This window comes from Archocentrus centrarchus, chromosome 7 (assembly GCF_007364275.1).
Source record: "Archocentrus centrarchus isolate MPI-CPG fArcCen1 chromosome 7, fArcCen1, whole genome shotgun sequence".
Classification (NCBI taxonomy): Eukaryota; Metazoa; Chordata; class Actinopteri; order Cichliformes; family Cichlidae; genus Archocentrus; species Archocentrus centrarchus.
In genome coordinates, this window is record NC_044352.1 from 3,422,009 (window position 1) to 3,436,534 (window position 14,526).

Consider the following 14,526-nt stretch of genomic DNA (forward strand, 5'->3'; position numbering starts at 1 on the left):
GAGGGGAAATTTGGGTGTAACAGCAGCCGCAGTTATTATAAATAAAATAAAGATATAATAATTCACACTATTAAGAATATATATAAAATCAACAAACAATATTAACCTTAATACTACTAATAATAACACTATATACAATGTAAATGATGTGGCCTGTGTGTTGAACCTTAACAGCCGGACTATTTACAGTATATTATATATTATCCTACATTGTGTAGGCTATTGTGGTTTTTGTTGGAGCAGTGATGGTTATAAAGTCTTTACAGCTGCTGGGAGGAAGGATCTGCGGTAACGCTCCTTTGTGCATTTAGGATGCAGCAGTCTGTCACTGAAGGAGCTCTCCAGCTCAGCAACAGTTTCATGCATGGGATGGGAGACCTTGTCCATCAGTGATGTTATTTTGGTCAGAGTCCTTCTGTCTCCCACCACCTGCACTGAGTCGAGAGGACATCCTAGGACAGAGCTTGGCTTTCCTGATGAGCTTGTCTATCCTCTTCCTCTCAGCTGTAGATAAGCTGCTGCTCCAACATACTGCTGCATAGAAGATGGCTGATGCCACCACAGAGTCATAGAAGGTCTTCAGGAGTGTCCCCTGCACTCCAAAAGACCTCAGCCTTCTCAGCAGGTAGAGTCTGCTCTGACCTTCCTGTAGAGCGCATCAGTGTTATGGAGTCCAGTCCAGTTTATTGTTTAGGTGAACACCCAGGTACTTATAAGAGTCCACTATCTCATGTCCACTTAGCCTGCTGCCATGAAACGTAACAGTGCTTAATGACACAGTAATAATCACATGAATTCCAGGTGAGGCAGGTAGGATCTGCCGCTGACTACAATGAAAGATTCTGTCTCATTTAAGTGTTAGAAAATCTTAGAATGTCCTGCAGCACCAAAATAGACTTTAAATCTCAGTAAACAGAAAAATTGGGTTGACCAGCTTTAGCTAGGACTGTTCTCCTCAGCAAACCTAAACGCAACTGATTTATGTGGGGAAAAAGTCTCATGACAAAGATATCAAAAATATGGCTCCAGTTGACTTCAGTTAACTGAATAATAAAGAAAATAACTTGCAGATTAATCTAAAACCAAAACAAATTGTTTTTTGGTTTTGACTCTTTGGTTTCAAGTAGAATAAAGTTTGTAAATATATTTAAAAAAAAAAAATCAGGTGAAATAAAGACTGTTATCACAATGTTTCTCCATAGTTTTTAATTAGTATCATACACAAGCATGTTTCTATTAAAACACATTATATCAACTTAATTAAACAATAATGTACAAACAGGTTCAAAATGACAGGCTGTCTCACTGTGACCGTCCTGCATGTGCAAACTGACACAGAATCAGCAGCACGAGCACAAACACGACGCTCAGAGTTTCTTCTGTAAACTCGGCTCCACCTTAAAATATAAACTAAAAAAAAGCACAGCTGAATTTAGGTTACTTCTTTTCTACGCTCTTCTTTCCTGAAGGCTAGAAAGTTCAGTTTTAGAGCTCGAGTTTTGTCGTCTTTATACAGAGAGGTGTTTCACATATTTACATCTGCATAAATGACAAATGTTACCACAAAACTGAAAATTATAACTTTCACGAAAGAGGATTTGCAACACTGGCTGAACACATAACTAAAATCGGATATATGTTAGTATTCATTTTTCAAAGATTAAAAGTTTTGGTTTGAAAACTGCAACAATGTTACAACTTCCAGGTTTTAAAGTCTGGATTTTTTATGTTTGTGCTGCTGATTTCTGCAGAAATGTAACTGTACGGGATGATCGTGAAACATTTTGCATCACATCACGTACAATTTTTTCTTTGCACATGCAGGATCACTGCTCTTCAATAGATTATCTGCCATTAAAAAAAAACAAACACAGGTCAAACTTTATATCCCAATGACCATATTCCAGTGTATTCACCTGTGAGAAAAGCACTGCAAGCTTTGTGTGATTCTCATACAACAAAAACACAATGTCAATACTTTATTGCACCGTTTTACCTACATTTCCCATTGCGTACTTACACTACTTTTCTGAAGGTTAATAGTCAAGTTAACACACTGGATTAAGGCCATTTTATGGTAAAGTTACACCAAAATATGCATTTACTTCATCAGGTCCCACAGAAATACAATCCCTGCCCTTAGCATGCAAACAGAAGAGGCCAGAGCCAATCAGAGCAGACCTGCAGGGGGATTTCCAGGTTCACACATTCAGATAAACGAGGACACAAAGTACCAACAGCTGTCGTCGGGTGGTGTCTTAGTGGACACTTGGCGGGCTGGTAAACTAGTCAAAGTGGCTGGTGAATCTCAGAGTTTACGCGCCAAGGTGGAAGATGAACCTCAGCTGTTCAGGTATAAACTTTTGATTTTTCCAAATAAAAAGTAAAAGATGGCGAGACTCTACTGTAAAATCCCCTCTGCAGCGTGGTCTGTCTGACAGCATCAATAACTAAAAATCACTTTGCTGGCTGGCTTGACAGATCTCGAGCGGAAAAACGGAGTCAGACAACAACGGTTCGCTGGTTCACAAAACTCCAGAACCTGAAACCCGGAGCAGCTGGAGAGCAAGCAGAACTTTGAGGCTGATGGAGATTCTGGTTTTTCTCCTCTAGTTTAAGTTGTGCTTACTATCGGTTCATCATGAAAACACTGCACCTAATGGGGCTGCCAGCTCCGTCAGATAGGTGGCTCCGGGCAGTGGTTAAGAAATAAGAAGCTTTTCACTGTCGGGATAAAGAAGGCCGACCTGCAGATTTACGACTGTAACACCTACAGATGCTAGAAAACAGCTACAGTTATAGGGAAACCTCACTATCACAAGAACCAAGGACTCAAAATGTATGTTGAGATCTTAGGTGTTCCGTCGAGTTCTTGGGAATTTGATTTAACCGCACAGTCTGAGGAGTTCTGTGTGGAACTGTGTCAGGTGGCTCAGGTTTTCAAGCTAGCGTTCCTGGGCGTTTTGGTATAAGAGACTGATCTTGTATTATGGGTTTTGAACCTCTTGGATGCACACGTGTTCTTTGGAGTTCCTGGAAAGCACAATCTGTTATTGTTGGAACTTCCATTTTAGAGATTTCCAACAAGCTTTCTTAACGATCACCATCTCAGGTGACTGTGACGCTTCAGCAGCCCCTTATACTGACTGGGGTTTCCCTAAATATACATAAAAATACATTTAAAAAAAGGATGGGAGGCATCTTAGGAATATTCTCAAGAGAATATCGGAATGGTTTTCTGGCTTGGAAAGAAAACAGAAAAAAACAAAGTGACAGCTCATGGTAATCAAATGTTTTTCAAGCTCGTTAACTGTTAACGAGCTGAAATTAATCCTAAGTTGTGACCTCAGAACTCCTGATAAAAATTGGATGAGCAAGAACATTTTTGGCACTTTGACTGCTCTTAGCTAAATGTGGGGATCTTGACAGTCTGTATTCAAGTGTCACAGGAACTCAGGTTTACCTAAAGTTTCGAGGCAGACTAACACCCATTTGTCTCGACAGTGTAAAGCAGGTGATTTAATCCCACGTGCACTGCTGACAGTCTGACCACGTTTAAGCAAAGCAACCTAATTACAGAACAAACAGGTAACGCTTCTTCCTGTTCCTGTCTGACTGGCTGCTGTCAGGACCAGGATGTGATGCCATCCAATAGGAGTTGACCAAAACGAAATCCAAATGAGACAAACGGATGACGCGAGCGTGCATGATCAAAACCAACGCTGAGGGTGCTGCAGTGCTACATTTAGTGGCTCCAAATGTTTTTTTCTAATCAGACTTAGGAGAATATTTCAGCCTGTGACCGGATGTAATTATGCGACAGCTCGTTGTCGATGCCGCGCCTCGATAGCTGAAAATTTAAATGTTTAAATATTTGTTCGTGCCGCCGACGCCACGAAATCACGACTTCACATTCAACATTAGCCCTGTGGACAAGACCAGCTACATGAGCACCAACTGAATATATAAACATAAGTCTACAAACAAATGTAAAGTGATATTTCTGTGCGGCATCATTTCAATGCCAGCGTCACCCAAACTAAAGTCATCTCGTTGTGTTCGATTTAAATACAAACATTTGGTGAGCAGTTTGCGTGTTTATGGCTGCAAACTGCAATTTTTCATTTTACTTTCCCAAAACATGTTCTGATTTTAGCTGATTTGTATAATTAGAGAATTCTACGTGTGAAAATAACATGAAAAAGTACACAGGAATTTAATTTTCATTTCAAAAAGATAAAAACTGGAAATTAAATCCAGTTTCCAGCTTCATTTCAAAGATTAGTTGCAATTTCCAGCCAATTTAAGTTCACCCTCTGAGTGTTTTTTATGGAAATGTAACAATTTCAAACATTAACATTTTTTATATGAACTGTGATGAAGCTCTTAAACATTTTTTTAATCCATATTTGTAGTCATAAGAACAAATCTTGCCGATATTTATGATGCCATTTTGTGATTACAAACAGGATGTGGAAATTTTCTGTTGGCTTTGGAAGAGCGAGGAATTTCTTTTATGGAAATATTTAGTTTTACACTCTGACAAAAACGAGCATGTTCTCAAATCTGATGAGAGGAATCGTTGAGGTGAAATGAGGTAAATAAGTGCATAAAAAACTGCTAAATCAATGAGCATTAAATTAAAAACTCAGATACGTGGGAATTTCACCAAATCGAACAAACTACACGTTTCATTTTGGCCAACATGATGTGATCACATGACCTCCCCAGTCCAATCAGCAGACGTTTCAGAGGAGTAAACACTGAAGTCTGGTTAGACAACCATGTTAGACTTATGAAGTCAAAAACAGCAATAAAAAATAATAATACAAAATAAAAAAGCTTATTACAGAAATATGAACAGAAACAACAACATTTCTCCTTCTCCAGTTAAAGTACCACTTCCTTAAGTCTGGACAGATCGGGTTATGTCACAATAAGAAGATTATTAACATTATTCTCATTATTAATATCTTACAAAAACAAAATTAACAGTGCAATAAAAAGGTCTTTAATCCCTCGCTCTGCAAGAGAGATAGAGAGAGGGAGACGGCGAGGGGCGGGGCTTGGTGACAAGGAAGGACAGAAAGAAGGTAACATCCAAAATTAAGAAAGGAAGAAGAGAGAAATACAGAGGAGGAGAAGCAGTCTACAACAGGCGGAGGAGGACGGGGAGGCTCCCAGGATTATATAAATGGCGGGATGGAAGATGTGGAGGTAAAACGGGAAAATGGAGGGAGAAAGAGGAGGAGAGAAATGAAGATTTGTAGTGATGAAAGTGGCATCAGGAGGGGGCAGAAAAGGCTCATGGGAAATCTTTAGGAAAGATGCACACAACAGACGTCAGATAACCGGCTAATAATGCTTATGTGTGTCTTTATGGCCATTAATGAAAAATAACAGCTTCTCCTGATGATTAAGACTGAAAATGGCTGAAAAACAATCGTTTTTAAAATCAGGTTATGATGGCGGCTGCTGTGCGGATCTGTAAGGATGCACGGATACCACTTTTCCTGCTGTCAGCACAACACACTGACAGGGCTCGTGGTCCTCTACCATCTGTACCTGCCTCCATACATGAACTGTACCGGTCGTAGAACTACATAATGCTGCTCATCGCTTTGTAGAAGCACAAAGAGCTTCCAGGGTCTTCTGCAGATTCAGACAAGCAGCTCAAAGTTTGCTAAATGAAACAAAATGTTGCTTGTTTGTGGTATTTTAGGTTTGTGCTGCACCAGCGCGCACGGGGAAGATCTACAGCTCGATCCTGGCCGAGCGCAGTCAGCTTCCAGAGCGGCTGATCTTCTCAGAGCTTTCACCGTCTGCTGTGTGGACTTTAATGTTGGGCGGAAACATCAGCTTTTCTTTCAGTACGAGCTCAAGACTGCTGGTGATGAGAAGTGGGTTTCTGGCTACGAATGTTCACAGTTCCCAAGTTAAAGGAAGTGTGCGAGCAGAGGACTGACTGTAATGCCCTGAAGGAGAACATTCAGAGGAAAAAGTATGATGTCGTGCTTAAGCGTAATCTCGTACCAGCTCGTAGCATCTCGAAACAGAGGATTTATTTTTGTCAACACAACCACCACCTGGACCACTCGCCAAATTTGCCTTCTTCAAACTTTTTCCACTTCCCAAAATCTGGGAGGGCCCAAAACATCCCGGAGGCCCCCGAAGTCCATCGCAGAGACAAAAGCACAAAAAACAGCAGCCACACTGAAAACGATCCGGAGGACTCGATGATCTTCATCGTTAGATCGGCCAGATTTAAATCAGGTAATGCTTTGATTTTTATGGACCTGCACTGCGCGTACACAAATCTGCAGCCATAATGTTTAAGCTAAAGGCGGTCTGCTGAGACAAAGACAGACACGAGCAGGTTGTTAATTGTCACATCGCCCGGTCTCTCAAAGACTTATAAAATCAGATGTTTGTTAAAAATGATTGTGATCAGATGTTACCGTTTTTTCTACCTCAAAGATCTCGTGTGTTGAAGTTGGATTATTGTCCTACTAGGATATAACTAACAATACCTATAAAAACATCTAAAAATGTGATATTTGATGAATTCTCAACCTCCAATCTGTGTCTGAATATCACACAAGAAACCTTCATGATAACCTTTGACCCCTGCTTGGATTGATGGAGGTTAAATGTGTTCCCTACGTGAGGCTTTGGTTTGTTCAACCTGCTTTGATACTTCATCAAAAAACAAAGAGGTATCGGTGCATCTGACGGAGTCGGGGGTGAGGGTAACTGGAGGTCGGGTGGTATTAAGACGGGGTAGATGACAGACAGGGTAGTGGGGGGGTATTGGGGGTAGGTGGGCTTGGCCTGTACTGTTGAGAGTGTGTCATTTCTCAGGAACTCCTCTTAGTCCTGGAGTGTTGGATCAACCACTGAAGAGTGATGTCTGCAGAGAGAGAGGTGTGAGGTCAGCACTGAGTACAGACGGGAGAGAAACTCCGAGAAACGATGAAAGGAAAGAAAAATGCAAAGAGCAAATTCCAGAGACATTCCTCATGAGTGTTGCTCTGGAAAAATGAGCGGACTTTGGGATCTGGGAAACTAAATTTGTGACCATCCATAGGTGGAGGGGGGTGTCTCTCTGTTACAGGATAACTCAAAGAGTTTTGAAACAAAACTGATGAAACTGATGAAGGGATATTCCGTATGGGCCCAAGAACATATGATTTCATTTTCAAGGTCAAAGGTCAAGGTCACCAAACAATTTCTAAAATGTAAATAAATATGTCAGTGAATTTTCATCTGTCCGGATGAAATTACTCTTACTGTTCACAATTCATTATCTTTTTCTATTTTACATTAAAATACTGACAATAATGCAAAGTGAACTACAAACTCTACACAAAATAAAACACACACATATCTCGACACTCATATTTCTTTTTTCAGGCCGCTCTCAGGGTACATAAACATAAATATATCTGTTCATGTGGATCTCATTTTTAAATCAAAATACAAAATCACATTTTACACTTTTTAAAAGCCAATAAAATACATTTCTCATCTTTGTGATCGAGTAGTTTCTGATGGAGTGTGACGACACTGAGCGGTCTCTATAGCAGCGCAGCATCGGCACATTAGCGCTAACAGTCAATCGTACCGAGGGGTTCTTTGTGGGTTCTTTACGGTTCTATACAAAGCGCCCCGGAGGCGACTGCCTGTGATTTGGAGCTATATAAATAAAGCTGAATGAATGCCCACAGATCGATTTCCACCTGCACTCTCTGACTGCTTTCTGGTCTCATCCCTGACGTCACTGATTCGACATGACGGCTTCTGCAGCCCGATAAACACACACATTTATCACCTGCTGCTGCTACACAATTTACAAAAGGAGTAAAAAATGTTAGTTTCATGATACTGTACTGACTCTCAGCATCTGATATAAGATAAAAACTTTAAAACTTTAATGTAGTAGTTATAATATGTAGTTAACAGCTGACAATCAAAGACTCGTGGCAGACGGTTTTGTAATGATGTTGAACTTCCTTTCACTCACATTCAATAAATATGAAGATCTGTAACTTGTACTGCAGTTTTTCTATTTTTTTTTTTTTTGCAGTAATTGTCTAAATGACCTGATCAGAAGCCCAACAGCACCTCCTCTCTGCCCCCCACATGTCTAAAATCAATTAAAACATTTCTTTAACTATTATCTCTGTGTTTTACTCACATATAAAACTTGATGTTATCCAAAGTTAAATATCAGCGCAGTATTCTGAACAAACGCCCGTCTCTCATTAATGTCTCTCACAGATTGTGCTGGTTTCAGCAGAGACATCGAACGTTATCAAACAAACTGTTGTTCATCTGTTTGTGCGTTTTAGTGGACACGCAGTGTTTTTATGTTGCTTTTAACTGATTTCCCACAAAATAATAATAATACTGTTCTGAGCATAACTTTAGGGTGAGTGCACAGTGTATATACATTTCTCAAATTCACTCGTGTGTGTGTGTCTGTGTGTATTTGTGTGTGTTGTACCGATGTTGTCTTTCTCCTTGCAGGAGATGGAGTAGCAGCAGATCTCTCTGTCCTGGATGGCCGACAGGTTCCTGATCGCAAAGACACACACACACACACACACACACCACACACACACACACACACACACACACACACACACACACACACACACACACAAACACACACAATAAAAATTTTAGACATCCAGAAGAACTTTGAATTGTCCTGCTTCTCTATTCAGGCTTGAATTGATCAGCTGCTGAATGAAAGTCTACAGAAACAGAAATGTGTGACACTAAAAGGTCATTTATTATTTTGCCTCAAGATAAACGTATTTTTAACTGAGCGGGCGTTCACTGTTAATTTTGGACACTGAGTGTGAGGATACTGCAGCTCGTGCACTAAACGACTCCACAGAGAAGCATCAGGTCTGAGTCAGAGATGCGAGTCAGCGTGTTGGCGTCGACTTACATCCTCTCTATGAGCTCCTTCTCATCCAGAGCTCCTGGTAGGTCTCGCTTGTTTCCCAGAACCAAAACCTGCAGAGACACAGGAGGAACAAACATGAGCTCAACGTGTCACAGAATTTAGTTTTACTCCTGAATCGGCAGCTGTGGAGTTTAATTATGGTTCCAAACTTTTATCGCTCTTAGTCTGCTGTGAACAAGGCAAAAAAACAGGCTGCACATAACTTTCCACAACAGTGGATTTGTCTGCTGTTTGATTTAGAAAATATATAGTAAAAAAAACACTACCTGTGTACATGTGGAAAATGCCTGAGATGTATCTACTGAGGCCGCTAACACTGATTATTTCTTCAAGTGCTCATTTGCTCTGGTGGCTTGATAAGTATTCGTATAGCCTGTTTAGTTCAGGTTCAGCTGGTTCTGGTTTCATTCTGTGCATCAGTCTCACGTGTCTCTGTCAGCTTGTGTGTTTGTGGGGCTCAGTGGGGGAGCCTGGCTCTGCTCTTACAGGAATTCCCTGCAGCTGCGGTTTGTCCAGCAGGTTGTGGAGTTCATTCTTGGAGGCTTCAATCTTCTCTGGGTCTGCTGCGTCCACCATGTACCTGCAACAGGAAAATCAAAAAACAGGAGAACATCAAGCAGCAGGCTCAAGAGCAGAAGAACAAAGAAGAAAAAAACTGCAGTTCCTCTGATGTCCACTTGAGGCCGACTCCCAAAGTGAGCCAGTCCCCACAGACTCCCATGTTAAAATGTCCAAAGCCTGCACCCCACTATAAAGAACAGCTGTGACCCTTATAGCCAATTTCCCCCTTCATAATAACTGTACAGGAGTTTAATTTTATTTCAACTCATTTGTTTCAATTTTATAAAGGCTTAAAATTAAGAATAATTAGGAGCCATATTGTGTTTTTTGTGCATTTAGCAGCCTTTTAATGGGATTAGCTGGATTACATCAGGGCTCGCTGTGCAGTTTATTGTCTAAAAGTCTGTGCAGCATTTTTGGTGACTGTAATTCTGTTACTGTATTAATCTGTTACTAAGAAATAACCAGCAGATATCTGTGTCTTTGTGTTAAACACGTGCAGTTTATGAATGCAGCTTGCGAGCAGCAGCTGATAACTCCATCGTCTCATCTGAATATGATCACTTCTGGATCTAAAAGGCCCCAAAATGCCAAAAGACAAAATGCTGCTGAGACTGAGGCTTGAAAATGGAACTAACAGTTAAAGGATCATTGGCTATGTCCATCTTTAATATACAGTATATGGAAATCCTCTGTTAAAAAGTCGTCTGCTTGGCAAAGAAAAACTGCTGGCCTTTATAATCATATTGATATCGGCCTTCATATTTTAAGATTTTAAACTAAAACAATGTTGCTGACAAAGTTTGGGAGCCTTTCAGTATCACTGTTAATGCATCTCAACTGTCCATGCAAACCAGCGTTGGTGCTTCTTGTTACATAAATCTGACCCACATTCACTGCAGCTCTGCTGTCACATCTCAGCGACACAGCTGGGTTAATGTGACACAACACTGCGTTTCTAAACATCAGTTTCAAGGGTTTTTCTAACGTGTGCTTTAATCTGACCAAGCTCGTGTCTGCAGCAGTTTTACATCATATATGAATAAACACGTTCTGCACAGTTATCAGTTATCTCAGGGTTTGTGCTTTATTTCCATTCAGCGGGATTTTTAGGCAGAAGTCTGAAAGCAGGACTTACACGATAGCGCTGACTCCTCGACAGTAACGCTCCCACATGCTCCTGAACCGAGGCTGACCGCCGATGTCCCACAACTACAAACACAAGGAGGGAACACAGTCCAAAGTCATCATCTAACATAATAAATAAAAGGCAAAAATAATAATATATAAGAAAAATATCATTTTAAAAAATACTGTTTTGTAAAATCTCTTTTGTATGTCCTGAAAACCGACCCCACCACTAAATCTTTGTAAATTATTTCTGGCACTGTAAACCACATTTTAATTTTAATGAATATTTTTTTCAAATTACCTGAAAATTGGGAACTGATTAATGTTCAATAGTTATTATTTTTTATTACTATTATTATGTTACTATTTTTTTAAATGAATCAATTCATAATTATGTTTATAAAATGTCTTAAAACTGTTTAAGAAACGGGCCGCTCACGAGTTCTCAGAGCACAGAGTGACATTTTGTTTTGTTTTGTTTTTTTAATTTTTAAATGTGGTTTAAGTGTCTTGCCCAAGGACATAATGCCAGCGCAGGGACAGGGGCTCGAACCGGCAACCCTCCGGCTGCACCCACTGTGCCACTGCCACTATAAAGTGCGATGTAACATAAGAGCAGAGGAAGACGAAGGCAGCAGATGGAGCGACCGACCTTGATGGTGACGTTGCCTTTAGTGATCTTCCTCATGTTGAATCCGACTGTAGGAATCATGTCTTCACTGAACTGGCCAGACTGAAACACACAAACACACGACAGTTACCGATGCTGAGAAAAACAGTCATGGTCACGCATTCACGCGTCACGCATGCTGATGCTTTGTTTCCCCTACGATCAGCGAGTATGATTACACCGTACAGCAGCATGTACAGCTGGTAGATATTTACTTATTCATGCTGCATGAATTGGTAAAAAAAAATTCACAGGACTTTGCTGGGTCCAAAAGCTGAAAACACTTCAAGTGAAAGCTGCAGTTGTTGCTGCAGTGCTGAGTTATATCCTCAGAGTACTAAAGCAACAGAAAGAAAAAAACACACACACACACACACACACACACACACACACAAGACCTCAGATGCACTTTAAACACAGACTGTATAACAAAGATGGAGGTAGCAACTGCTACATTACCCATTGGTTGGTAAAGCTGAATGTTCTCTCCATCGTCATTTAGCTACACATTACAAATCTGAGCAAACTTTCCATTACAGGTCGATTCCCTGGTTTATGATCCTCTGTGACTCTAATGATGGCAGTAATTTACAAAATGGAACATCATGTTTTATTAACCGAGACCTGAAATGAGACACTGAAACCTGAAACACAGGAACAAGTCTAATGAAGGAACCGAGTAAGTCGCCCCCTACTACAAACGAAAAGGGTACGAGGCTTTGTTGGGTAAGGTCAGGCAAAGGTGGGTGTACAGCGGCTCGTCTTCAGCTCAATATCTGTTCCTCTTTCACAACACTTTATTTTCAGTTACTTCACTGCGAGAAGATCCTGTAACTTGATTGTAAAGTTTAATAATATTAAGAATAAAAGCTGATTTTTGTTTTGTACATCACTGTCAGTTGTAGTTCTTAGAAAGAATATCCATATCAGCAGGTCACAGGAACTCATAACTGGCAAAGGAAATTGCAGCTCTATTAAAAAACAAATTCCAGGCAACCCTGAAATTAACAGTGAAAGTAAAAAGAAAATATATAAATATAAATTATGCATATAAACTTTTAGTGTTTAAGAAAAGAAATAGGCTAAGCTATTAGATTTTTTGAAATAATATTAATATTTAATTTAATTTCCCTGTCTGAATCTTCCTACGGGCATTAATAAAGTTTTATCTAATCTAATACTCACGTCCACCCACATGCACACGTTTTTCTACTGTTTCTAAAGCGTCTTTAGACTCAAACTGAAAACCTGTGCTGACCTCGCTGACTTGACTTCACAGAAAACTGATCAATAAAGAATCTGAGCCACGAGAAGAATCACTAATGGTGCTGAAATCAATAAAACACAACCAAGGAAACCTCAGTCAGTTAAAGAAAATCTATGTTAGTGGGTCACGCAGACATTAATTATGTTACTACGAGGCTATTATTATGAGGTATGACAGGGAGTGACTCCGGTGTGACAGAGAAGGTCACTCTGACAGGAGCTGGGCAGGGCTGGGCGCCCATCATCCATGGACCTGAAGGTCTCACCAGCGGCTCTCTCAATAACACTAAGCCTGAGAGTCCAGTCCCAAAGGGGGCCTTCACTTCTTATCAAAGCCCACCGGTGCAGCTGTGAAAGCAGCTTCGACACAGTGAGCCGCGATGAGGAGCTTCGTGTGAAGCGTTAGCAGCGTTTATCCGAGGGGGGAACACGGACCCGGGCTGTAGCTCCGTGCAGAAACTGATGTTACCTTATCGACTGCTGCTGGAGAGTGGCTGACCTCACCGCTGCAGGACAACAATGGATGCAGCCAGATGCTAACTGACAGCTGCACAGCTGTTAGCAGCTAAATTAGCCTTACCGCTATCACATTAACGAAGGTCGTCTTCCCCGAGTACTGCAGCCCCACTAGGGTCAGCTCCATCTCCTCCTTCCAGAAGAGCGCCTTGAACCAGTCCAGCAGCTTGTTGATGAGCGCTATCATCTTTGTCTTCTGCTGCTAATGCTAACGCTATCTACGGGTGATGTTGCTGCTACGGCTGGATTGCTATGCTAGCTCGCTAACTGGCTGGCTAACGCCCTGACGGTTCTGTCGTGCTGGACGCTGACAGACACTATGACAACGGCGGACGGCACCGGGAGAACCGAACACACCGATAGGCTTCACACGAACCGGGACACGGCTTTAATTAGTCGGTGTTTTCGGCCTCGGATGTCCGGCTGTGGTGTTTACTAGCTACGCCTTTGACTCACAGCGCCGTAAAAACGAAAGTAATGCAACACCACATCCGTCGGGATGCCCTTCAAAATAAAACAGAATACAGTAAAACTTCTGTTCAAACGCGTAATTAAATGAAGCTGCAGCATTGACGTAAATATTATTACAAGAGGGGCTCAGTAAATTAAATTAAAGCTGGTTTTAGTCCAAAGTTTTTGTGATATTGGGTACTTTTCAAATGTTGGTTAATGTGTCAGTAGGTTCTGCTTCCTGTTTGGGTGGGGTTGATGTGTGGAGCAGAGGAGAGTGAAGCAAAGAGGATGCAGAGATTTGTGTGTGATTGAAACACTGCCCTCGACTGTTCACACGTAACAAAACACAAACATTTCTCTTTTTCTGGATATTAAAAACACGAAACTTTCGAGCTTTGATAATTGAAAAAAATTGCTTATTTCTGTGTATGAAGATTTTGCATCGAGCACCTCCGTTAAATGAATGAATTAAAGGTCTGACAGTGTGGTTTGCGCTGGGGCCACCACTAGAGGGGACTGTAAGGTGCCTCATAGAGGAAACACATGGACAAACGGCAGTAAGGGAAGTATAGTGTAAGACAATAAAGGAGTGCTCTGCATATCAAACATTGAAGGCACAACAGTGGCTTCATGCATGTCAGATCTGTGTGTTTTGTGTAGTGTTATGTGCCAAAGGCCCATGGATGTGAATAAGCAGTTTTGCTCAAACCGGGCATGTGCACAACTCATATTTATACTTATGTCCATTAACATTCACAGTCTCTGTCAGAGAAAAAGAGCCTCGGAGTCTAACACCAGCCAGCAGAAGATTATAGCTGCACCCTTCGCAAATGCAAAATGATTTTGCAAGAGCAAAATAATAAATATGCTAATGCAGAGCACAAAGTCAAAGACAGCAATGTTTGGTCACAGAAACAGCAGACATATTTCATAGAAACCAAAAGACAGCTTT

At 41.0% G+C, this 14,526-nt stretch overlaps 1 protein-coding gene across 1 annotated transcript; it reads right to left on the bottom strand.

The window, feature by feature from the left end:
• Positions 1–5,992: 5,992 nt before the first annotated feature.
• On the bottom strand, positions 5,993–13,589 carry LOC115782627 (ADP-ribosylation factor-like protein 8A). The gene is made up of 7 exons (XM_030732921.1): positions 13,186–13,589; positions 11,322–11,402; positions 10,677–10,750; positions 9,464–9,557; positions 8,960–9,027; positions 8,507–8,577; positions 5,993–6,910 (listed from the first exon to the last, which is right to left on the bottom strand). The coding sequence occupies exons 1-7, from the start codon at positions 13,306–13,308 to the stop codon at positions 6,858–6,860; spliced, it is 564 nt and encodes a 187-aa protein (XP_030588781.1). The 5' UTR covers positions 13,309–13,589; the 3' UTR covers positions 5,993–6,857.
• Positions 13,590–14,526: the final 937 nt, after the last annotated feature.